The sequence below is a fragment of the Spinacia oleracea genome, chromosome 1, assembly GCF_020520425.1.
Source record: "Spinacia oleracea cultivar Varoflay chromosome 1, BTI_SOV_V1, whole genome shotgun sequence".
NCBI classification, from domain to species: Eukaryota; Viridiplantae; Streptophyta; class Magnoliopsida; order Caryophyllales; family Amaranthaceae; genus Spinacia; species Spinacia oleracea.
Window position 1 is genome coordinate 6521202 of NC_079487.1, and position 27961 is coordinate 6549162.

Here is a 27961-nt window from a genome sequence, read left to right on the forward strand (position 1 = left end):
CCCGAAAAAGCAAAGTATCTTGTACGTTGTCTAAACTACAATAATCAAGACGGATCTGAACATGTCGGTGAACCAAATAGAGGAACGAAAAGTTGTGTTCTTTGTTCGTGTTCGTTGATACTATACTCGGGAACACACGCTTCAAATGTAAGTATGCTTAATCTGTGCTTTATACATGTTTCCTGGCTTTGGGGATGTTCCGCACATGTTATGTATGTTTAACTGTATTCCCCTACCATTGTAACAATTGAGGCATCATGTATTGAACGGTTTTGGGTAAGGGATTCCGAGTTATTATTCAAAACTAGGCTCTTAGTTGTTTTTAGAATTTGATTAAAATGTGTAAGATTGTGATTTTGGGTACTATAAAGTGTAAACATTACATTATAATTTTATGCTCAATGTTGATTGTCATGTAATTATTAAATTATTTTAAAAGTTTTCTGGATCGAACTTCGGAGACTCCTTATTATAGAGATGAATTTTGCATCTTTTTGTGTTAATCTGATTTCAAAATTTTCATATAATCTTCAATTGATCGATTTCAATTGATTTTGGATTAAATTACATTAATTAGCAAGACATAAATTCAATCTCAATTTATTAACTTAAATTTTATTTGGAGTTAACCTTTCTATCTATTTAAGGTGTTCTATCTCAATCTCTCCTCCATTCCCTCAATCTCTCATCTTCGACCTCTCCTCCCTCCATGAGATAGAAAGGGAAAATGAGTGAACCCGGCGAATTGAACTTCATCATCTCAATGGGTTTCTCTTTCAAATCTCAGGTACTCGCTCAAATTACTTCTCCCGATTGTGGTATGGAATTGGAATTGAATTGTATATTTGTATGTAATTATGCATTTCGTTTTTGCTTTGCTGTATTCGTGCGGTTTCAAAGAATTTTCTTCAATTTATTTGTGTTATGTTTTGTGTGTTTTTGTTGTTTATCGGTTCAGATCTGTATTAACTTCTTTCGATTTCACCCAGAAGCCTCAAATTTGGGTTTTTATAAAAATCAAAGCTTTCTACAATCTGCAAGATACCCAGAACACGAATTTGGTGATTCTGCAATTTATGATTTTGGAATTCATGTTTTCTGGTAATTTCATCATTACCCCCTCAATTAATTATTATTTTTCCTTACTTTTTTTTTGTTTTTTGTTTTTTGTTTTTTTGTTTTATATGGTGTGCTAATTTTAGATTTTTTGTGTGTTAATTTCCTGATTTTGGAGTTCACCAATTGATGTTTAATTGTGCATTTGGAGTTCGTGGAAAATTGTGATTATTTTCACCATTAGCTCATTTAAAACATAGGTAATGTTTGAACTAGTATGTGGTTGTTCGATCTAAAATTACTGTTTTGTAATTGGACTGTTATTGAATTAGTTTTATTTTTAGTTTTCTAATGACAATCTATGGCTTTAGTGTTGATTTTTGGTGTTCATACCATATTTCAATTTTATTTCAGTGTTGATTGTTGGTGCTTTGCAGACTGGACCAATTTGTGTTTCGATTTTTGTTGGATTTTCTCCCATCACATTCAAGAATTCAAATTGAAACCTGGGTCAATTAAATCCTGGGTAATTCTTTTAATTTCTCTATTTTATTGCTTTGTTCAATTTCTTTTCGCTTTTGCAACGGCTTGAATCAACGGTTAATGTTTCTGAACTTGCCTAATTTCAACTAGGCTTTGGTAGGTAATTTTATGTTAACTTTTCTGATTCTTCGCTTAATGTTTGTGGAATTTATGGAATTTGTTGATTTTTTGCAACGAAAACTGATGAATCGTGTTAGGTTATGATACATATGACAATTCATAAATCATGCGGAAAAACCATAAACCCAGGAAAACATATTATTTACACATAATCATTTAGCATAGATTAGATGCATACTCTTTGTTGCGTGCCTTCCCTAGCTGCGCCCGAACCGAACAAGAACAAGTCTTTAGGACTCCAAGTGTCGTCCCTCCGTAGATAGTCCACAGCACGTCCGGATCCGCCTTAAGATTGACCAACTAGAATCGCCCTTAAGGTACTATTATTTTCGGCACTTTATAGGCAAATGTGTGACTGAATTTTTCTCTCAAAAACTCACTTTGAATACTTTGAAACTTGTGTTATAAATTGTGAGCCCTAGCCTCATATTTATAGCGGTATGGAAAGGGAATCGAAATCCTATTCAGATACAAATTAATTAAACCTAGAATCCTATAAGAACTCTAATTTAATTAATTTTATCAAATAGAATTAGGAATTTAATCATTAACCGAACTCTGCATGTTTTAGGAAACGTGCACGAACACAAACACTTGCACACACACGCACGGCAGCCACGATGGGCCCCATGCGTGCGCGCGAGCAGCAGCCCACTCAGCGCCCGCGCGCGCTGCGCGCTGCGCGTGCTGTGCGCGCTGTGCGCGCTGTGCGCTGCGCGTGCTGTGCGCGCTGTGCGCGCTGCGCGCTGCGCGCAGCCTGCTGGGCCTGGCCTTGCGCTGGGCCTGGCCTTGCGCTGGGCCTGGCGTGGCTGTTTGTGCGGCGCGCTTGGCTTGCTGGGCGATGGCCTGGCTTCGTGCTGGGCCTCGTCCGGCAGGCCTCGTCCGATGCTTATTCGTACGATGCGCTTCCGATTAAATTTTCCGATTCCGGAATTCATTTCCGATACGAACAATATTTAATATTTCCGATTCCGGAATTAATTTCCGTTTCGAACAAATATTTAATATTTCCGTTTCCGGAATTATTTTCCGATTCCGGTAATATTTCCGATTCTGACAATATTTCTGTTTCCGGCAATATTTCCGATTCTGGCAATATTTCCATTTCCGATAATATTTTCCGACACGTACCATGTTTCCGTTTCCGGCAACATCTACGACTTGGATAATATTTATATTTCCGATACGATCCATATTTCCGTTTCCGGCAATATCATCGTTTCCGGAGTATTCATTCCTTGCCTGTGACGATCTTAGCTCCCACTGAAACCAAGATCCGTCGGTTCCGAATATTCATAGATGGAGTATTTAATGCTATTAAATACTTGATCCGTTTACGTACTATTTGTGTGACCCTACGGGTTCAGACAAGAGTAAGCTGTGGATTAATATCATTAATTCCACTTGAACTGAAGCGGCCTCTAGCTAGGCATTCAGCTCACTTGATCTCACTGAATTATTAACTTGTTAATTAATACTGAACCGCATTTATTAGACTTAACATAGAATGCATACTTGGACCAAGGGCATTATTTCCTTCAGTCTCCCACTTGTCCTTAGGGACAAGTGTGCATTTCCTAATTCCTTTGTCGCTCGATGCTTGCTCTTGAACATAAGGTAAGAGTTGTCATCCTTATTATGTCCAGAGGTGTTCCTCGGTTTCAGAGTTCAACTGATCAAATAAACAGATAATCATAGCCTATGATTCATCCGAGCACGGCCATGCATTTCACAGTTTCTAGCTCTCCGAGTGGCCTTGTACAACTTTTAAGCATCTCATCCCGATTTATGGGAGGACAATCCCAATCTTGCGATCTTGAGATTAGACTTCGTTTGATAGGTGATTACCTGAGCGTTGCCTTTATAGCCTCCTTTTACGGTGCGACGGTTGGTCAACGTCAAAGCAACCAGTTCTCAAACAAGTAATCTCAAATCACTCAGGTATTGAGGATTTAGTGTCTAATAATTTAATGAAATTTACTTATGACAGACTTTCATCTCTTACAGTAAAGTTTCATAGGTCTCGTCCGATACTAGTCTTCCCAAAGTAAGTATCTATGCAAATGATTATGACATTGCCATGTCCACATAGTTCAAGAAACAGAACTACTAGTCATCTTGCATTCTAATCGTCTAACGTTTTCTATGCGTCCAATTTTATAGAAAACTCCGATTAGGGACCATTTTCAACCTTTGACATTCAAGTTCACTTGATAGACATTTCTTAGTCACAGGACTGGTCCTGACAGTCTATCTTGAATATATCGTCAAATTGAAGGGACTCATCATTTAATAAACCACAAATTAAATGGAAAAATGAATTCTTTTCATTTATTGTGAATGATTAACCAATAATGTTTTACAAAGATTTAAACTCTAAAACTTTAAAACATTAAACAGAGACATCAAAGCCATTCTCCAATATGCTTGATTCCCATAGCTGCAGTGTGCGAGTTGTGCTTCGCCTGCGGCAGAGGTTTAGTTAATGGATCTGATATGTTGTCATCAGTTCCAATTTTGCTTATCTCGACTTCTTTTCTTTCAACGAACTCTCGTAGAAGGTGAAATCTACGAAGTACATGCTTGACTCTCTGGTGGTGTCTAGGCTCTTTTGCCTGTGCAATAGCTCCGTTATTATCACAATACAGGGCTATTGGTCCTTTAATGGAGGGGACTACACCAAGTTCTCCTATGAACTTCCTTAGCCATATAGCTTCCTTTGCTGCTTCATGTGCAGCAATGTACTCCGCTTCAGTTGTAGAATCCGCAATGGTGCTTTGCTTAGCACTTTTCCAGCTTATTGCTCCTCCGTTGAGGCAGAAGACAAACCCAGACTGTGATCTGAAATCATCTTTGTCGGTTTGGAAACTTGCGTCCGTATAGCCTTTAACAATTAATTCATCATCTCCACCATAGACCAGGAAGTCATCTTTGTGCCTTTTCAGGTACTTCAGAATATTCTTGGCAGCAGTCCAATGCGCCTCTCCTGGGTCTGACTGGTATCTGCTCGTAGCACTGAGTGCGTACGCAACATCCGGGCGTGTACATATCATAGCATACATTATTGAACCAATCAATGATGCATATGGAATCCCATTCATTCGTCTACGCTCATCAAGTGTTTTTGGGCACTGAGTCTTGCTTAGAGTCATTCCATGAGACATGGGTAGGTAGCCTCGCTTGGAGTCCGCCATCTTGAACCTATCAAGCACCTTATTGATATAAGTGCTTTGACTAAGTCCAATCATCCTTTTAGATCTATCTCTGTAAATCTTGATGCCCAATATGTACTGTGCTTCTCCTAGATCCTTCATCGAAAAACATTTCCCAAGCCAAATCTTGACAGAGTTCAACATAGGAATGTCATTTCCGATAAGCAATATGTCGTCGACATATAATACTAGGAAAGCAATTTTGCTCCCACTGACCTTCTTGTATACACAAGATTCGTCCGCGTTCTTGATGAAACCAAAGTCACTGACTGCTTCATCAAAACGTATATTCCAGCTCCTGGATGCCTGCTTCAATCCGTAGATTGACTTCTTTAGCTTGCATACCTTTTTAGCATTCTTTGGATCCTCAAAACCTTCAGGCTGTGTCATAAACACAGTTTCTGTTAAAACGCCGTTTAAGAAAGCAGTTTTGACATCCATCTGCCATATTTCGTAATCGTAATATGCAGCGATTGCTAACATTATTCGAATAGACTTTAGTATTGCAACTGGTGAAAAGGTTTCATCGTAATCCACACCGTGGACTTGCCTGTAACCTTTTGCAACCAATCTAGCTTTGAAAACTTCAAGTTTCCCATCCTTGTCCTTTTTCAGTTTGAAAACCCATTTGCTTCCAATGGCTTGGTAGCCATCTGGCAAATCGACCAAATCCCATACTTGGTTTTCAGACATGGAGTCTAATTCAGATTGCATGGCTTCTTGCCATTGCTTGGAGCTAGGGCTCGTCATAGCTTGCTTGTAAGTCGCAGGTTCATCACTTTCAAGTAATAGAACGTCATAGCTCTCGTTCGTCAAAATACCTAAGTACCTTTCCGGTTGAGATCTATATCTTTGCGATCTACGCGGGGTAACATTTCTAGATTGACCATGATTCTCACCAGATTCTTCTAAAGATCTCTGAGTTTCATCCTGAATGTCATCTTGAGCATTCTCTAGAGTTTGTTGTTCGACTCGAATTTCTTCGAGGTCTACTTTTCTCCCACTTGTCATTTTGGAAATGTGATCCTTCTCCAAAAAGACACCATCTCGAGCAACAAACACTTTGTTCTCAGATGTATTGTAGAAGTAATACCCCTTTGTTTCCTTTGGATAGCCCACAAGGATACATTTGTCAGATTTTGGATGAAGTTTGTCTGAAATTAATCGTTTGACGTATACTTCACATCCCCAAATCTTAAGAAAAGACACATTTGGAGGCTTTCCAAACCATAATTCGTATGGAGTCTTTTCGACAGCTTTAGACGGAGCTCTATTTATAGTGAGTGCAGCTGTATTTAGTGCATGTCCCCAAAATTCTAATGGAAGTTCGGCCTGACCCATCATTGACCTGACCATGTCTAGCAAGGTTCTGTTCCTCCGTTCTGACACACCGTTCCATTGTGGTGTTCCAGGAGGAGTCAATTCTGATAGAATTCCACATTCTTTCAGATGGTCATCAAATTCATAGCTCAGATATTCACCGCCTCTATCAGACCGCAGTGCCTTGATCTTCTTGCCTAATTGATTCTCTACTTCACTCTGAAATTCCTTGAATTTGTCAAAGGATTCAGACTTATGCTTCATTAGGTAGATATAACCATACCTACTGAAGTCATCAGTGAAAGTGATAAAGTAGCTGAAACCACCTCTAGCATTTGTACTCATTGGTCCACATACATCTGTATGGATTAAACCCAATAGTTCATTTGCTCTTTCTCCAACTTTAGAGAAAGGTTGCTTCGTCATTTTGCCAAGTAAACATGATTCGCATTTACCATAATCCTCTAAGTCAAATGGTTCTAGAATTCCTTCTCTTTGAAGTCTTTCTAAGCGTTTCAAGTTTATATGGCCTAATCGACAATGCCACAGATAGGTGAGATCTGAATCATCCTTTTTGGCCTTTTTGGTATTTATGTTATATACTTGTTTGTCGTGATCTAATAAATAAAGTCCATTGACTAATCTAGCAGATCCATAAAACATCTCTTTAAAATAAAACGAACAACTATTGTCTTTTATTATAAAGGAAAATCCCTTAGCATCTAAGCAAGAAACTGAAATGATGTTTTTAGTAAGACTTGGAACATGGAAACATTCTTCCAGTTCCAAAACTAGCCCGGAGGGCAACGACAAATAGTAAGTTCCTACAGCTAATGCAGCAATCCGTGCTCCATTTCCCACTCGTAGGTCGACTTCACCCTTGCTTAACTTTCTACTTCTTCTTAGTCCCTGTGGATTGGAACATAAGTGTGAGCCACAACCTGTATCTAATACCCAAGAAGTTGAATTAGCAAGTATACAGTCTATAACGAAAATACCTGAAGATGGAACGACTGTTCCGTTCTTCTGATCTTCCTTTAGCTTTGGACATTCTCTTTTGTAATGGCCTATTCCATCACAATAAAGACAGCTTGATGTGGACTTATCCTGCTTTGATTTAGCATTGCCCTTGGACTTTCCACCTTTCTTGAATGGTCTCTTTCTAGCCTTGAGTAAATCTTTGGCTTCACAGTCCAGTACTATTTCAGCCTTTCTGACAAGGTGAATAAATTCTGCAACTGTTTCTTCTCTTGGTTCACTTAGGTATAGTTGCTTGAAGCGACCAAACCCACTGTGTAGTGAATTGAGCAAGACAGAGACTGCCATCCTTTCGCTTATTGGTGTTCCTAGTAGACTTAGGCGATCAAAATATGAACACATAAGATCCACATGGAACCTCAGTGGGACGCCTACCCTTTGTTTAGTGCGAAGGAGCTGAACATGTGTTTCTTGGACCTCCATCCTATAACACCTGTTGGGAGAACTAACCTTTAGACCAGACATTGATTCAATCAACTCATGGACGTTCAGGTCCCTGTCCTCCGTACTTCCACGACAGATATCCCTCAGATTCTTGATGAGCGTAAAAGGTTCATAGGCTACAAACCTTCTAGCCCAATCATCAGGGATATTGTTCAGCATGAGACTCATAACCTTTTTGAGATCCGCATCCCAGGCGTAAAATCTCTCACGGGTCATGTCTCTGGCATAGTAGCTTGGCATGGGATGTGACAGTACATACTCAAGTCCATTGAGTTTGACTATTTCAACTAGCTTAGCTTCCCATTCAAGAAAATTTGTCAGGTTCAGCTTGACCATAAGCTCAGAACCCATGATGATGTTTTGATTGTTGTTTGCCATATTAAAACTACAATTGAAAAGAATAAACAAATAAATAACCATTCACAGTTTCTCTTAATAAACTTTAAATTCTAGCATACATGCATAATTCAATGTTCATTAAGCATTTTATTCAAATTATGTGTTCCGGCAGGTGTGAATAAAATGATTCCAAGATCCTAAAATCATTGAAGAACTAAGCACAGTTTGTCGACTTAATCCTAGAACATCTTAGGTAAGCAAAAGCCTTTTGCTAATAGTCTAGAAACTATTCTTGGTTGATAGGTACGTCTAAGAACTTATTAGGTAAACCTATCGATTTTGCCACGACATAAAAGGACTCCTTACTTATATCGTTGAGTTTCACCAAAACTAACATGTACTCACAATTATTTGTGTACCTTGCCCCTTTAGGACCAATAAGTAACACCTCGCTGAGCGAAAACTATTACTAGATTGATGTAAAGGATATCCAAGCAAGTGTATATTTTGGCATGGCACCTTTTAACTCAATTTTTAAGTTTGGAACTTAAGGCTCTTACTATGTTGGTTAGATTTTAAGTGAACTAAAATCCTTAATCATGCAACATAATCAAGCTTTTGATCTCATGCATTTTAAGACATATTTAAAACAATAAATAACTTAAAACATGCATAAGATATTTGTGATCTAGTATGGCCCGACTTCATCTTGAAGCTTTGACTTCAAAGTCCGTCTTGAAAATCTCCGTGGGAGGCACCATTTTCTTCAAATAGGATAAGCTATAACTAATTACAACTATTTGATGGTTCGCAGACCATATTTGAATTGAAAAATAACTTTGGTACTTTAGACCAATTACATTCAAATTAATGGTACGCAGACCATATTTTCTATCCTATTTGGGCCATACTAGTCACTTCATAACCTGCAAAACAGTACATATACAATATATACCATTCACCCATTCATTATCATGAATGGCCCACATAGCTGGTTAGTAAAACACATTATGCATCACGTAAACATTTGCAGCAATTAATCAAGGGCACCAATAATCTACCAATTATTCAGTCCTTATTAATTCTAATCAAGTTGTTTTAACCTTAAGGATTTGTAGACCTAATCAAGAGTTTATGACTAAAAAGCGCTCCCACTTAAACCAATAAATTCATATGCTTTACCAATTTTAAACATAAAAATTTATTTCTAGTCTAACCGGAAACATACAAATTTAATTAAAATTTAAAGCTCATATAAATTTATAATTGAATCCAAAAAGTTTAATTTAATTTCAGTCGCATTTAAATTAATTCATGATTTTAATTTTAGTAAAATAATTAGAATAAATAACATTTATTATAATTATAATATTCAAAATTAAAATCCAAGAAAATAATTTAAATTATTAATTTTAAAATTAATTAAAATTACGTGAACTGAAATTTTCAAATTAAACTTTCAGAACGATCTAATCGTAACGCAAACACCCTACGCGTTGCACGCCCATGGGCCGCACGCACACAGCCATTGCTGGCCATGTGCGCGCAGCCCATGCGCTCGTCGCATAGCTGCTGCATCCCTATCGCAAGCCTCCGCACGCATTGGTGCTCGCTGCGCGCGCCAGCGCTCATCGCACGCGGGCTATCGCTCGCTGGGCGCGCGACATCGCTCGCTGGGCGCGCGAGCCATCGCTCGCTGGGCGCGCGACATCGCTCGCTGGGCGGGCGACATCGCTCGCTGTGCGCGCGAGCAATGCTAGGCGCAGCGCTCGTGGCACGCGAGCTTGCGCTCGCTGCGCGCGAGGCTGCGCGCTCTTGTGCGAGGCAGCGCGCGTTGTGGCGCAACTCGCTTGCTGCCCACACGCGACTGCCTTGGCTCGCCCTACGCCCATGCCCATTCGTCCATTGGTCGTGGCACACGACACAAGGCAGGGCTGCTGCCTTGTGCTCGTGCACTACGCCCTTGCTCATTGCATTCGTGCCGCACGGGCGACGAGCTCCCTTGCTCGTCGTCGCATGCCCGCATTATACAACACCCCTTAAGGGTAACACGAAGCGTCCATTGCTTCGTGCGTGCAAGTTATATGAACGAATCGCATAAAAATTTAAAATTTATATTTAAAATTAATGACAAATTAATAAATAATATTAATTTCATAATTTTAGGGCGAAAAATCGAAAATTTATTATCCAATTGATTTCCGATTGTTATGGATTCAAGTCTAGGTCATAAAAATTTAAAATTTATCGTAAATTTACAATTTTTATGGTGGTTTTTAATCATAGGTTTCTAATTAAATTACAATTAATTATGAAAATCAAATTAATTCTAAATTATTCTAATTTTCAACAAATTAATCATAATTACAAATTAGATTGCATAATTAACAAGACTAGGCATTCAAACTTGTTAAACATATGCAGTAGGTCAATCAAAAATTCAAGATTTATCAACAAGAATCGCAAATATTTAATTTAACATTTTAAATTTACGAAATTTTGCATTCGAAAAACTAAAACCTTCGAAAAGTCATAGTTAGGCTTCGAATTTGAGAATTCTGGGTTCGGCGGAAAAATACTATTTTTTGTCAAAATTTTAGAATGCCTTTTACATGCGGAATTGACACAAAAATCACTCAATTCGGATGAGTAACGAAGAAACTGCCGAAAAACTGCGTACGTATAATTAAATAAACGCAATTTGCAATTAATTAACAATTACGAAAATTAATCACCCCTTTTAATTCTTGCAAATTTGTAATATTTAACCATGTTCATGCAATTTAGATTATGAAAATAATAAGGGGCTCGTGATACCACTGTTAGGTTATGATACATATGACAATTCATAAATCATGCGGAAAAACCATAAACCCAGGAAAACATATTATTTACACATAATCATTTAGCATAGATTAGATGCATACTCTTTGTTGCGTGCCTTCCCTAGCTGCGCCCGAACCGAACAAGAACAAGTCTTTAGGACTCCAAGTGTCGTCCCTCCGTAGATAGTCCACAGCACGTCCGGATCCGCCTTAAGATTGACCAACTAGAATCGCCCTTAAGTTACTATTATTTTCGGCACTTTATAGGCAAATGTGTGACTGAATTTTTCTCTCAAAAACTCACTTTGAATACTTTGAAACTTGTGTTATAAATTGTGAGCCCTAGCCTCATATTTATAGCGGTATGGAAAGGGAATCGAAATCCTATTCAGATACAAATTAATTAAACCTAGAATCCTATAAGAACTCTAATTTAATTAATTTTATCAAATAGAATTAGGAATTTAATCATTAACCGAACTCTGCATGTTTTAGGAAACGTGCACGAACACAAACACTTGCACACACACGCACGGCAGCCACGATGGGCCCCATGCGTGCGCGCGAGCAGCAGCCCACTCAGCGCCCGCGCGCGCTGCGCGCTGCGCGTGCTGTGCGCGCTGTGCGCGCTGTGCGCTGCGCGTGCTGTGCGCGCTGTGCGCGCTGCGCGCTGCGCGCAGCCTGCTGGGCCTGGCCTTGCGCTGGGCCTGGCGTGGCTGTTTGTGCGGCGCGCTTGGCTTGCTGGGCGATGGCCTGGCTTCGTGCTGGGCCTCGTCCGGCAGGCCTCGTCCGATGCTTATTCGTACGATGCGCTTCCGATTAAATTTTCCGATTCCGGAATTCATTTCCGATACGAACAATATTTAATATTTCCGATTCCGGAATTAATTTCCGTTTCGAACAAATATTTAATATTTCCGTTTCCGGAATTATTTTCCGATTCCGGTAATATTTCCGATTCTGACAATATTTCCGTTTCCGGCAATATTTCCGATTCTGGCAATATTTCCATTTCCGATAATATTTTCCGACACGTACCATGTTTCCGTTTCCGGCAACATCTACGACTTGGATAATATTTATATTTCCGATACGATCCATATTTCCGTTTCCGGCAATATCATCGTTTCCGGAGTATTCATTCCTTGCCTGTGACGATCTTAGCTCCCACTGAAACCAAGATCCGTCGGTTCCGAATATTCATAGATGGAGTATTTAATGCTATTAAATACTTGATCCGTTTACGTACTATTTGTGTGACCCTACGGGTTCAGTCAAGAGTAAGCTGTGGATTAATATCATTAATTCCACTTGAACTGAAGCGGCCTCTAGCTAGGCATTCAGCTCACTTGATCTCACTGAATTATTAACTTGTTAATTAATACTGAACCGCATTTATTAGACTTAACATAGAATGCATACTTGGACCAAGGGCATTATTTCCTTCAAATCGGATCGGGAGCTTCCATGGAGGACGGTTCTTCTTCCGCCTATCTGCCGCCATCCAGTTCCATTCCGACAACCAGTGGCACGGTTGCCGAGTTTCTCCCCTACCATCTGTTTCGCGATCTCTTCTACCGCCGTTTCCTCTTCTAATCTGGTACTCTTTCTTTCTCCTCCATTAGAATTAGCCCTAAGTTTTATTTTCTTTTATATAGTGTTAAAATTTGTTGTAATTTATTTGATGTTGGTATTGCCATTGTGAGAATTAACAAACATCAATTTAGTATTGTGGTCTGATCATCAACAGGGATGGCAATGGATCGGACTCGGGTCTGATGCAGCAATATCCAATTCCGATCCATTTACTAATCGGATGCTAAAAATGGATCTGAATCCGAATCCGAGTCTGAAACTCCGAAACTCGAGTCTGATCCGAATACTCAATTTGAAGGTCCGAATCCGACCCGATCCGTCGGACCTCCGACGAGATCCGAATCTATCCTAATCAATTTGAACGCTTCCTGCAACATTTTTCTTAAAGTTTTCCAACAAAAAAGAAATTCGTATAAAGACGATGAACAAATACATAGTACATATGATTCTTAAATTTAAACCTAGCTCATATAAAATTAAACTAGAAATAATCCAAGTTGATTACATATATTATTCCTATCGGTTAAATAAATTACACTTAAATTGATTACAAAAATGAACAAATACAAATCTATGTCCTAGAACTCTAATTAAGGAGTACAAGAAATCTGAAATTAAAAGATTCATATAACGAATTAATGAAGTAACCATATACCTATAAATCTAGCCCAATATATAAATAAATCAACCATACCTTAAACAATTAATTCAAACCATAGATCATCACAAAAAGACCGATTGAAATCGGAAACCGCAGCACCTAGTGGAAGGCGGCGATGGTGGAAGGCGGCGATGGTGGTCGAATTTATAAGAGAGATGGAGTAGAGAAGAGAGAAAGATTCCTTTGAAAGAGTTCTTAGTGGAGGTCGAAATGCTGGATGATTTCTATGGACATGGAGCAGGGGCTACTTTGAATCTTTGATACTTCGTAGTTTCTAATTTCTGAGGGGGCTGTAGGGGTGGGAAGGAGAGAGAGTTAGATTAGGCGGTGGATGAGGGAGTTGGAATTAGGGTTTTCTTTTATATATTACAAGGGAAAATGAATTATTAATGTTAAAGATTAGCGGGTCGGAGTCGGGTCGGATGCCACGCAGGATCCATATCCGATCCGACTCCCATTCAGACTCGGAGTTATTTTTTTGGATTCGGATTCGGATTATTTTATTTTGGATGAGCGGAGTTTTTTCTTCATATCGGGTCGGATTCGGATCTGAGTCGGATTGAATTGTCATCCCTAATCATCAAGCCTTTATGGTAGTATATCTCAGCAGTAGACGGCGTTGAAAAAGGAATTATATTGCCTGATTTGTAGTAATGGAAATGGTTGTTGCTGTTTGTATAGCCCCATATTGGGTATAGTATTCTTGACTGTTGTATACTGGGGCATGGTTTGCGGAAAGGATGTCAGGGTTATTGATTTTGAGGAATGCAATGGCTATAGGGGATATCTAGAGAAGAACACAAACTGGTGGGTAGTCAACTATTTAGATTCTGTTTTTGGTTGATTACATAAACATTCTTAAAGCGAGGCCTAAAAATGGTTTATGGAGAAAATACTTCTATAATTAAAATTAAATGAAGCATTTTCTATTTACTTCAATTGAGATTCTGCACAAGTGCTCCCATTTCAAAAACCTCATTGTTAAATCCTTCAGGAACTTTTGTTTTGTCATGGTATAAATGTACTGTTAAGGTGGACAGGTGTGATGAATTCCTAGGCATATTGTAGATTCCTAAACTCTTTCAATGGACTGATGGAGTATACTATTTGCATGGTAGTTTATCTTATGCCTATTGGCCACCCAAGAGTTACACTTCGTATATGTCATCATTCAAACATTTTCAGAACTTCAGATGTTCTATTTCTAAAACAATAGGAATTAGTTACTCGACTCTTCAAACATGTACGTCCTTCAACTGTTTTAGGTTAGATGCAGTAGGCTGATGTCTGATGCTAACTGGAGTACCGAATATTTTATTGTATACTGGTAAGTCTGTTTTTACCATTTTGCTGCTAAATCTTGGGCCTTAGGTATACCGGTAAGTCTGTTTTTTATCTTTTTTTGTTTACTCCATGAATTCAAACTTGAAAGATCCTAGAACCTTCAAGTTCTTTAGTAATTAAAATAACTTTGCAATGTGTTTTTGTCCTCATACTCCGTAGCAATCAACTATTGAATGATAGTCTTATATTTTATAATCTATTATTTTAATATAAGTCACGACTGGCTCAATTTTTTCTCACATGTTGCCACCTCTAGAGTTTGTGACTACCGGTAGCAGTCTCGATGAAAAAAGTGAAGGGTGTATAAGAGGGATGGTGGAGGAGAGATGGATAACATTGTTGTAAATTTCAGAAGTTGGATCTTTGAGAAATTATAAAAGGAGTGAAGGTTATAGTAATTTCAAAAGACATAGTAGTTCTAATCGTCATTTCAAATTCATTAGTTCATGCGATATTTTTAAAAAAAAATTATACATAGTAGGATGTTGACCGGTTCAAATTTAAAAATCTTTCTGGGCTTTCCTTATAAAACCACCAAGCGGTTATTAAGATTTTCTTAAACTACATATCTACAATTAGTTGAACAAAAACGACATAAGTAACTTTAGAATCCAAAACACTGTGCTAACAAGCAATCAACGCATTTTTTTTGTTATTAATTCCTAAACTAATATTCGCCCTGATTTTAGGAGTTACATAATACAAATTTATTAGCACAAAGATTTTGAAATAATTGCATGATTTACTATAGCACAAATTTGTTAGTTAGCACAAATTTGTTAGCACAAAATTAGTTTGTTAACCGTGAATGATAGTTGGGAATGATAGTCTTATATTGAAGCTGATTTAATTTCCACAAATTTTGAAAGATATAGTGATACAGGAGATATAGTGATTGAAAGAAAGTTGGCACAAAAATAGTTTGTTAACCGTGGATGATAGTTGGGAATGATAGTCTTATATTGAAGCTGATTTAATTTCCACTTTGTGCATATTATAATTATACCAGTGCATAACCTGCATATTTGATTCTTCGGCGCCGGCTATCATACTATTTCACCATTAATTCTTTTTTGGGTATTGCTTTAATTTTTCTAGGTTTGTTCATTTTAATTAATATGAAATTGATAATTACAGAGTATTTCTTTGAATTTGATGTAAAAGTGTTATTACCTAGGTATTAGTTCAATGATGATTGTATTCATGTATTGTGATACTTTGTAAGGTTTTTATATGTTGTGACTATTTTTTGAATTCATAGATTGAAGGTCTGCCACAAATGGTTTCGGGTGTTTGTTCAGATGACGGAAATGCTCAACTTGAAGCTACTACTCATTTTCGCAAGCTGCTTTCAATAGGTAGCTATCTGATGTTCTCTATATGTATTGGACTATAGGAATATGTGTATAAACATCTTACTTTGTGTAAAAGGTAGAGAAATTCTTATATAGTTCCTCAATGAATGTACTGTATCACTATATCTCCTGCGTTACGTTATTGTGGCAATTGTATAATTCGGAATTCTGTTGTTTTGTGGTTGATTATTATAGAAGGGCTCTATTAATTCCTAAAGTTTGATGTTCTATAGTAATTCTTTATTTTGGTACTAAGATTTAGATTCTTTGTCATGTAAAGAAATGATTACTTTGTTTCACTATTTAAATGTATGATCATATAGTATAACCTTAATTTTTTTTAAATAATGAATTTTGTGAACATTTTTTTAATCCAATATTTATATTTAGTGGTAGTAATACAATTTTAAGTTTTTATATAATCCCGCACGCATCGCGTGCATATAAGACTAGTATATTATGTATGAACAAAATATATTGTTTATAGATTATGGAAATAATATATGTCACATATTAATAATTTGCTAAAAATGATTTTTGGTAATACTTTAGTTAAATTGTTCGTATTAGATTATTATAAATGAGTATGTTCAAGATTTATTAATTATGCAAAAATTTTAGGGAGAGAAATATATTAGTCAAATATATTATAGAAAATTAGTCAAATAATTTTAGAATATCCGTGCATGCACGGACCCTAATCTAGTAATTTTATATTTTTATGTACCAACAATCATGGTGCATACACTACAAAAATTTGTATCTTTTATGACAACCTAATAACGACGGGTAAAAATCCCGTCGCAAAATGGCTTTTGCGACGGGGATAACTGAAGGAAATAATGCCCTTGGTCCAAGTATGCATATAATATTAAGTCTAATAAATGCGGTTCAGTATTAATTAACAAGTTAATAATTCAGTGAGATCAAGTGAGCTGAATGCCTAGCTAGAGGCCGCTTCAATTCAAGTGGAATTAATTATATTAATCCACACCTTACTCTTGACTGAACCCGTAGGGTCACACAAATAGTACGTAAACGGATCAAGTATTTAATGGCATTAAATACTCCATCTATGGATATTCGGAATCAACGGATCTTGGTTTCAGTGGGAGCTGAGATCATCCAAGGCAAGAAATGAATACTCCGGAAACGATGATATTGCCGGAAACGGAAATATGGATCGTATCGGAAATATAAATATTATCCAAGTCGTAGATGTTGCCGGAAACGGAAACATGGTACGTATCGGAAAATATTATTGGAAATGGAAATATTGCCGGAATCGGAAATATTGCCGGAAACGGAAATATTGTCAGAATCGGAAATATTATCGAAATCGGAAAATAATTCCGGAAACGGAAATATTAAATATTTGTTCGAAACGGAAATTAATTCCGGAATCGGAAATATTAAATATTGTTCGTATCGGAAATGAATTCCGGAATCGGGAATTTAATCGGAAGCGTATCGTACGAATTAGCATCGGATGAGGCTCGCTAGACGAAGGCCTAACACGAAGCCAGGCCATCGCCCAGCAAGCCAAGCGCAACAAACCACACGCCAAGCCTCGACCAGGCCCAGCGCAATGCCAGGCCCAGCTAAGGCCTGTGGCGCGCGCGGAGCAGTCGTGGGCTGCGACATGGGCTGCGAGCAAGAGCAGCTCGCGTGGGCCGCGAGGCTTGCGCGGGCTGTGCTTGTGCTCGTGCTCGTGTGCGGTTGTGTGCAATACAAATCCTAAGGCTATTGGAATTTGTTCTATGATTAAATCCTAATCCTAATAAAGATAGAATTTGTTTAATAGAGTTTTAATAAGATTCTAATTAAATAAATTAGTATCCTAATAGGATTATAATTCCTTTCCATAAACTGTATAAATAGGTGCCTAGGGTCACATATTTAGACAAGGATTGAAGTATTCAAAGGTAAGATTTTCAAGCAAAAATCAGCCACAAACACATGCCCTGTTTAGCCGAAAATCCTAGTACCTTAAGGGCGATTCTAGTTGGTCAATCTTAAGGCGGATCCGGACGTGCTGTGGACTATCTACGGAGGGACGACACTTGGAGTCCTAAAGACTTGTTCTTGTTCGGTTCGGGCGCAGCTAGGGAGGGCACGCTACAAAGTGTATGCATCTGAATTATGCTAAATGATTATGTGTAAATAATATGTTTCCTTGCTTTATGGTTTTTCCGCATGATTTATGTTTATTCATATGTATCATAACCTAACAATAACAACCCAACAAAGACGGGAACAACTGTCGCAAATGTATTTTACGACGGGTTAACGACGGGATTTTCCATTAACGACGGCCCCCTTTTATGACGGGTTCGCGACGAAAAATTCCGTCGTTAATCAACAATTATTGACCTTTAGCGACGGAATTTCCCATCGTTAATAGTACACAATTTCTTGTAGTGATATTTCTTCCACCGCCACTAGCTATTTATGGCGGATCTTGAACAAGTTTATGAGGGGGGCCGGTAGAAACATTAAAAAATATAGTATAAAATTATACAATTATATTCAAATTTTAGGGGGTATCGGAACTGGAATTTTTTCCTGAAAGAGGTTGGGCCTACCCAGACAATAACTAAGAACCGTCACTGCCCACTACGGTATACATTATAAAGTACTACAATAACGAATAATTCTTTATATATACATACATTTCAAAATAAACGAAGATGAAAATATAATGAATATCGTATTAATAAGCAACATAATATACATTATGCATTCATGATCCCTGATGAGATAAGAATTCATCTTTTTCTTGGTGGTGAAAGGGAACTTTCACTTTGGAAGGAAGCAAGGGAAGAAAGGGAATGACCAAGAGTAGTTTTATTGAAGCTTTTCACCACGATTGAAGTCTATCATATCATCTACTTTGCACCCAAATAATATCAAAGTTCCATGGATTAGTTTGGTAACATAATACGAATTACATGTTTATAGTAGGTAATTAGATTAGGGATAGTGCTACTTGAAAACAACACTTTCTCTCTCTTATAAAAAAAACCTCTTCCTTCTCTCTACAAAAACCCAAACCCTAGGTTTTCCCTTAGCGTCGCTGGCGGCTTGAGAATCGTCACTCCTCTCAGGTCGCCGGCGAGCGGTTAAGTGTAGTAGTTTCTTTCTTTTAGGGTGTTTTTATTTTTATTTTTGGTGGAGGAGCTACCTCCGGCAAATTAAAGAAGGATTTTCAATAGATTGAAGAAGCTTTTTTGCTTCTCTCGATCTCCTCGTCGGCGATTTAGTTTCAGTCAACTTTGCCGACCTTTGAAACAAGGGATCTCCGTCAGATCTGGTTAATTAAGCAACCTTGGTGTCCATCTCCAAAGCTTCCCTAGACGCCGCCGTGGATAATTTATCTGGTAAAGGTGAAATTTGGGGTAAGGGTCTAATTCGGATTAGGGGTGCTAGTTAATTAGGTTGTTTGCTCTATTTCTGTTAGGTTTTCGGAAACCAATTAATACCTAAGTTCCTTCTCGCCGCCGTCTTGCATTGTCGGAAAATACGCCGATCTTGATGGTAAAAGGTAAAGACTAAGTTAGAGTGTGGTGTTTGGTATTAATTTTGGCCGAATTTTGGAGGATTATGTCATTTATGTGAGTGGTGTGATCCTTGTTTTCATCCCTGTTGTGTTTTTGATTGGTTTAGTTGGTTAGTTTTAATGTCAAGTTCTTTTTTAATGTTGTTGGGTAGTATGGTTTTATGCTTTGGTGTTGGAAGTTTTCCTGTTAGCTAGAACGGTTAATTATTGTAGCCCTCTGAGTTTTTTTCCAAAATTGGTTTATTGTTGGATGTCTTATATGGGTATCTTCAACTTTGAGGCAAGTATGGGTTGTTCGATTGAGTTTAAGTGTTGGCCCGATTCTAATTACAAAAGAGTCAGTTAACCTTGTTAGCAATCTTGTCCTAGGCGTTCATACTACCTCTAGTGGTGGTATGTCAGATTATAAGGCGAAGGGAGAAGATGGGGGTTATGGAAGGGGGTGTTGGTGTCCACAAAGTTGGGTTGTTCGATTTAGGTTTGAATTGCGATGAGAGGCGATCTTATTGCATTTAAAATTTCTTATCCGAAGACAGCTCCCCAATGTTTGGGGGTTCATAGCTTGTCAACTAGATTGAGTCTCTCCCGTTACAAGGAAAGACTCCATATACCTTTTCAAGAAGGTATAAGGTCAGTGTCTCAGTTTATTTGTGACCATTTCACCCTGCTTATAAAGTTGGGTGAATCAATGAGTGGATTATCTATCCTTCCTTGCCTCTCTTTGGCGTTCAAGTGTCATAGGGTTTCAAGGGCTTCCTTTCGATTACAAGCTTGCTTCGAGCCAAGTGAAAATGGGAATGTAGAAAAGGACTTCATCAGTCAACGGATGACGATCAAAGTGTTCACTACCGTTGCGGGTTTAAAAGTTTACTGTTTAATTTGGTTTAAAAGAGCTAGTAAAGCTCTAATTGTAGTTTGTTGTAATATGTGAACCTTTTCAATTATGTATGTTTGAGTCTATGTCAAAAATAAATAAATTAGGGATGATACTTCAATAGCTTTTCTACTAAAGAAAGCTGTTGAAGTGCTTTAATCTATAATGAATCACATCCATTTATTTTTGCCAAATTGATCTCAAACCATTAAAACTATTTGATTTCATATAATTTCAAAAATAATTTCCCAAATGTTACATAAATCATTTATTATATTTTCTGGAAAAACTTAAATAATTTAGGAAACTAATTTCTAAAATCAAACATATAAAAAGTTGGGGGGTGGGGGTACCCAAATTCTTATTTACAAGTGGTGTACAATAAGGGTAGTTTATCCCCATACTCACCTCCAATCTTTAGACTCTGCCACATCAGCTTTTCACTAACTTTTTCATTATCCAGACTCACACAAAACTCACTCTATTTTTACACATTATCTCAGACTCATTTCAGACTCACCTAACTCTTAAAATAATATTTTATGTATATACCTTTTTTTTGGTACATAAATATTGAAACTATGTTTTCTTATATACAAACAAAGTAATTTATAATTCGAGAAAAAAAATGAAAAATAAAACAAAAAATGTTAATTTCGAAATTGACATATATTCCGTACAAATTAGAAACAATAATACAACATATTAAATTCAAAAGATATAGAACATAAATTTAAAGGCAAATGAAACAAAATAATACATAAACCATGAATAATTTAGTTGGGTAAAATAAGATAAATTAAGTTTGATGATGTGACATGATTTGATTGGAGGAGGAAAAAAGTGGAGTCTTAAGTGAGTCTTGAGTGAGTCTTGGATTTTCAAACTCATTTCAAGACTTGGTGTAGTCTTTTACAACGTTATCCCAAGATTTAGGCTTGAGACTCACCTCAGACTCCCTTCAAGACTAGGGATAAACTCACCCTAAGTAATGTACACTTAAGTAAAAGTTAACTCAAAATGCATGAAAGTTACCCTTATATATGTAAAAGTTATCTATTTTTTGTGATGAAAATTTTCATTTTAATAAAAATTATTTCTTCAAAGTCACTAATAATGTATAAAATTTAATCATTTAACCTTTTAATATGTTTATCTATCAACTTTTTTAATAACATAAAAGTTAATCAAAACATATTAAAAGTTACAAAAAAAATTAGGTAAATGTTAGAAAAGACTTGGTAAAAGTTATCATGGTATACAATAATTATTGTACACCTTGTGCATGCAAAACCTTTTGAAAAAGTAATTATTGTTCATTCTCCTTTCTCCTCCTCCTCCTCTCCTATTCTTCATTATGGGTTATGTTCTTCATTCATTTTACGAGAAAAAACATCATATTCTTCATTCTCATCTTCCTTCGTTCTTTCTAGCTCCTTCTTGAACCTTTTTTCTTCCTTCTCTCCTATTCTTATTTAAAGGAATGGCGGTTCGAACATTCAACCAAGTATATATCTATAAAATAATGCCAAGGATGTGGTGTAGGCAAGAAAGCTTAAATTCGATGGACAACGAGTCTAGTGATCGTGTGAAATCGGATGTGGTGTATTGAAGTTTAATTCGATGGACAATGAAATACTGGAATTCACATTCCCCCCAAATTTTCTCATATAAACCTTGAATTTCTATTGGGTATTCATCATTTCCTCCTATAAACCCTAAATTTCAATTAAATTCAGCCTATGAAAATAGAAATTGACCAATTGAAAGAGAACAAATCCATAAAAAGAATACTAAAAAGCTGGATTTTCTTCAAAGAACAAAATTTGGGTTTGTAATTAAATTCTTCGCATTGGCCACTTAATTTTAGAACTTAACCAATGACCAAAATATACTTTGGTTATCCCAGGAAGCACATTACTACGTAAACAAGGAGCAACACATTGCAAACACGAGTTCAAATAGTTCTTAGGCGCAAAGTTTTTGCTATACCCGGGTACAGCCAAAGTTGGCTGTACCCCCATCCAAAACGATGTCGTTTTGTCTTGTTTAAAATGAACATTAATATACTGGTACAAAACTGAACATTTAGTATTTTGGAAATGAACATTTATTTATTTATTTGGAATGAACATTTACTATTTTGGAAATGAACATTTATTTATTTATTTGGAAATAAACTACAAAAATGAACATTTACTATTTCGGAAATGAACATTTATTTATTTATTTGGAATGAACATTTACTATTTTGGAAATGAACATTTATTTATTTATTTGGAAATAAACAATATAGGCGCTTGTAAAAACATAAAAGACCAATGAAGTGAACAATTTCATTATGAACATTAACCATATATTTATTTTGAACAAACAAATAAATAAGAAAGAACAAATAATTCAACAAAAAAGAACAAACAATATAAAAAAGAACATAAAATTCTAGAAAAAAGAACAAACAATACAACAATTATGAACAATTTTATGATGAATTTTAAAGCCAACATGAAAGAACAAACAATACAACAAGAAAGAACAAACAATAAAGCATATACTTATTATGAACAAACAAATAAACAAGAAAGAATAAATAATTCAACAAAAAAGAACAAACAATATAAAAAAGAACATAAAATTCCAGAAAAAAGAACAAACAATACAACAATTATGAACAATTTTATGATGAATTTTAAAGCCAATATGAAAGAACAAACAATACAACAATAAGTTTGATGAATGAATTTAAAAAATAACAAGAAAGAACAAACAGTACAACAAGAGAGAACAAACAATACAAAAAGAAAGAATAAAAGATTAATGAAGAGTTTAATTATGAACATTAACCATATAATTAATATAAACAAACAAATAAACAAGAAAGAACAAACAATATAAAAAGGAACATAAAATTCCAGAAGAAAGAACAAAAAATACAACAATTATGAAAATTTGATGATGAATTTAAAAAATAACATGAAAGAACAAACAGTACAACAAGAATGAACAAACAGTACAACAAGAAAGAACAAACAGTGCAATAAGAATGAACAAACAGTACAATAAAAAAGAACAAACAGTCGACAAGAATGAACAAACAATATGAGCGCGTCGTTTTTGGGGGGTACAGCAGTTAGCGATTGGTTCTTAGGTGATGTCTATATACACATTTGATCATTCATTATTGTTCATTTGCTTTCATTAGATATCGATGGTGTTCCGCTACATCAAGATCGTTACTTATAGTTAATGAAAAATCATAGAGTTTTCAAATAAAAACTAAAGAAAAAGTATAACAACCATTTAATAGGAAATTACAATAATACGAGAGTAGAGATTCAAAAAATTATAGTCACATGTTAAAGTTGAAGTGGGATTAGATAAAAGTTAAGCTCCTTTGAATTGAATAATTACGATAAAGAGATAAAGACATATATAGGGGTCAGGTACAAGAGTTTAAAGTTTCTTTCGATGTATAATGGACAAATTGATATTATGATAGTTGTATAACTATATAAGGTTATTAGTTACTCCGTATATGTATACAATAATATAAAATAATAATTTATCAAGTAACTAATAACCTTATATATACAGAGTAAATCATATAACTATAACAAGTCAAATAATTTCATATAATTTACTCTGTTGATAAAATAATAATTTGATTAATTTGCAAGTCGAATAAGCTCGTTTGATAACAAACAAAAGGTCTTGCGCGCATAAGGTGTACAATAAATTTATTGTACACCAAGATAACTTTTACCCATTTTTTCGTAACTTTAACCCAGTTTTGATTGACTTTTATATTAGTAAAAAACAATTGATAGAAATGATTAAATGATTAATTTTATAAATTATTAGTGGTTTTGGAGAAATATGATTTTACTGAAATGAAAATTTTATCACTAAAAAAATAGATAACTTTTACATATATAAGCTTAACTTTTAAACATTTTGAGTTAACTTTTACTTCGGTGTACAATATTTATTGTACACTCTTTATAAATAAGAATTTGTGGATAACAAATTATACTTCGTATTATTTTAGTTAACAGAGTACTACAACCATGATAACAGGAATACATGATACTAATAGTAGGTCACGTATAATTCGATTACGTGGTTGAGTATTATGTATTAAACTAGATCACTAGCTTAAACAAGTTTCAAGTTGCGAGTCAAATGATATAGTTTGACAACGAATTATATCGTTTTAGTTAAAATAGACTACAGCCATGATAACATGATAACAACTAATTTGGGACGGACAAAAAAGGAAAGTGTAACTACTAATCTGGGACAGAGAGAGTATCATTTTATTTTAAATGTAATATTATGTTTAGGGAATGGTTAGTTGAATATGAATTAATAACTTACAAATCTATACTAATATATTAAAAGGCGTTGCGAGAAAAGTTTATGTGCCACGTATAACTCTCCTATTTACGACACATCATCCATTCACCAAGGTTGTGTGATGTTATTGACAACAAAAATCATTACAATAAAGGTTTGAACACAAGACCTCAAGTTTCGAGATTAACTCTCATTACCATCTTAACCCACCACTAATTGGTGTTTATTCATGTACTTTAACTTATAAATACATATAACGTGAAGTTGAAAACAACAATTTCTTTATGTTACCTTTATTTCTTATGAACTGTATTGGAATAAAATAATAATTAAAATATTAGGAAAATCACAAATTAACACATGATACTATAAGTCTCATAAACATCAACTATAGACATACCCTGCACGCAATTTTTTGGCTGCCCTCGGGTACAGCCAAGCTGGCTGTACCCCTAATCAAACGACGTCGTGTGATGCGGGTACATCCAGCGCTGGCTGTACCCCCCCGAAAACGACGTCGTTCAGCGTATTTTTATCCCCTTCCTGAGTTTCCTAAGTTAGACAACTCTTTAATTTTTTGTTTCTTCTTCTTCAAGTTGCGATATATCTTGTTCTTAGGGTTTATTTCGATTTTTTCTCTCCTATTTTCTCTCTCCTCTGTTTCCATGGATCTCGCAGTTATGGAAAATTCTGAAGCTCTTTTCGAATCTAATTCTGGAATTTTAAGTACATTGATGTCATAACGTAAGTTTATATTTTTATTATTTTCATTTATTTGTTTTGATTTCAATGTTTTTGGTTTTGATTGTTTTCGATTTTATATTTTGATTTTGGATAAAATGTGTTTAGAATTTTGTTATTTTTCGTGTTTTCGCTGGATATTTCGATTTTGATTTGTTTCTTTGTTTTTGTTTTCTGCAAATTTTCTTATTTTTTTGCAATTGTACGTTATTTTTTGTTCGATTTTTATTCATAATTTTATTTATTATCAATGTATATAATGTTAATGAATTTTTAGCTCAGATCTTATGAACATTATATATTTTGATAAAATACATATTATGTTATGAATTTTTGAATTGTTCTGTCCCAAAAGAAAATATTGTTCATTGTTTACTTATAACATTCTTAACAAATATATGAATATTCAGTTCAAAGAAATTGAACATTGTCTACAACAATAATGAACATTTTATTGAATGACTTTGAATGTTACGTATATTAGTAATGAACATTGCATTAAAATATATTGAATATTTTTTATTTAGATAATGAACATTGTATTGTATTATATTGAACTTTCTATTAAGAGTTATTGATCATTACCTATGTTACAATGAACATTTAATTCAAGTATTTATCATTATTTATAATTTATAATGAACATTTTATTTAATGATTTTGAATATTACCTATGTTCGTAATTACCATTTTATTTAAGTACATTGAACAACACCTAATTAAGCAATGGACATTCTATTTTTAACATTACTATTTTAATATTGAATATTTTATTTAAGGATATTGAACATTTCAATTTTCCATTGTTAGTTATTATTGAAATTGATCATTCACTATTTTAACATTGAACAATCACTAGTTTAACATTGAACATTTCTTCCTTTCGCAGTGAATAAGGAAGTAAGTCTTTTTGTTGAAGGGTCAGAATCTATGTTAATGATGAAGGAAGTTAAAAATGAAGACGAAGCTTATGATTTGTATAATGAATATGCTTTTAGTAAAGGTTTTGGTATTAGGGTTGGGAAAGGTCGGAAGCGTCAAAACAGTGAATTTTATACTATGAAACGGTTCTTGTGTAGCTGCGAAGGGGTTAAAGATGAAAAAAGGAAGAGAACAAGGTCTTATGCTAGATTGGATACGCGTACTGGGTGTACTGCTTTTGTTCAGTTTTCTATTGGTAAAGATGGTGTATGGACGGTTGTGAATCATAATATGATTCATAATCATGCTATGGTTCCTCTAAATAAGAGGCATTTGATAAGATCACAAAGGAAGGTTAGTAAGGAGGCTCTTTACTTTATGTCTACTTTAAAAGCTAGTGGTGTTAAAGTGTCTGATACCTTGAGGGTTTTGAGGAAAGAAGTAGGCGGATCACCTATGGTCGGTTTTACAGCTAGTGATGCTTATAATGCTTTATCACGTGCAAAAGCTAATAAACTTGAAGGTCATGACTGTCATCAGTTAATCAAGTATTTTGCTCAGAGAAATTCCAGTGAAGAAGGTTTTTATTATGACTTTGAGCTTAGTGAAGAAGAGGGACTTTTAAGTTTCTTTTGGCGTGATGGTCGGATGAAGAGAGATTATGATTATTTTGGGGATTTATTGGTTTTTGATACTACTTATAGGACCAATAAATATGATATGATTTGTGCTCCTTTTGTTGGTATGAACCATCATTCTAATAATGTTATGTTTGGAATGGGTTTTGTTATCAATGAAAAAACCGAATCTTTTAATTGGCTTTTTCAAACTTTCCTTACATCCATGGGTGGAAATCCCCCAATAACCATTATGACAGACCAAGCTCCATCCATTGCTGCTGGGATAAGAAATGTTTTTCCAGATGCTAGACATAGATTATGTACGTGGCATATTGGGGAGAATTCAAAGAAGCATATTGGGCAGTATAGAGCTTTAGATGGTTTTTCTGACATATTCAATTATCTTCTGAAGTATTGTGAAACTGCTGCTGAGTTTGAATATCATTGGCCAAGGTAATTAATTTGGATTACTTATTTACTTTTAATTAATAAATAATATGTACTTGTAACCTTATGAACATCTACTTACAAACAAATGAACATTTAGGAATTTCATGTTATTACTAAGTTATATGCTTTCTGACTTTGATCAAATAGGTATATTCCGATGAACAAATTTGATTTTTATATTGAACATTTTGTTTTTCAGAATGTTGACTCACTATAAATGCGTTGAAAATCCATGGTTGAAGAATTTATATACAATTAGAGAGATGTGGTGTCCTGCTTATTCTAAGAATTATTGGTCTGGTGGTGTGTTATCATCACAGCGATGTGAAACTACCAACAAGTCAGTTTCCCATCGACTTGATAAGACACAAGGGTTATGTGATTTTTATCATGTTTTTTTGGATGTTATTTCTGATTGGAGGAGCAAAGAGAATGGTCATGACTACAGAAATTGGAAAGGTAGACCAGAAGTTGCAGCTGCAAATTGCGGAATTCTTCTTCATGCGTGAAAGATTTACACTATAGAAGCATATGTTTTGTTTGAAGAACAATTTCTTAAAGGGATGGCATGTTCTAAAGAAGAAATA

At 35.4% G+C, this 27961-nt stretch overlaps 1 protein-coding gene across 1 annotated transcript; it reads left to right on the top strand.

The window, feature by feature from the left end:
* The first annotated feature begins 727 nt into the window (after positions 1-727).
* LOC130462644 (protein FAR1-RELATED SEQUENCE 5-like) lies at positions 728-27883 on the top strand. The gene is made up of 6 exons (XM_056831363.1): positions 728-787; positions 959-1101; positions 13836-13965; positions 15760-15856; positions 26273-27377; positions 27574-27883. Exons 1-6 carry the CDS (start codon positions 728-730, stop codon positions 27881-27883), a joined length of 1845 nt encoding a protein of 614 aa, XP_056687341.1.
* The last annotated feature ends 78 nt before the right edge of the window (positions 27884-27961 follow it).

What these genes read in the sequence shown, in the direction of transcription:
- LOC130462644 (XM_056831363.1), top strand. Translation starts at nt 728, where the DNA reads ATGAGTGAACCCGGCGAATTGAACTTCATCATCTCAATGGGTTTCTCT. An exon ending in TCGCAAGCTGCTTTCAATAG is followed by an intron (nt 15,857 to 26,272) that starts GTAGCTATCTGA and finishes TTCCTTTCGCAG; the next exon opens with TGAATAAGGAAGTAAGTCTT. An exon ending in TTTGAATATCATTGGCCAAG is followed by an intron (nt 27,378 to 27,573) that starts GTAATTAATTTG and finishes TTTGTTTTTCAG; the next exon opens with AATGTTGACTCACTATAAAT.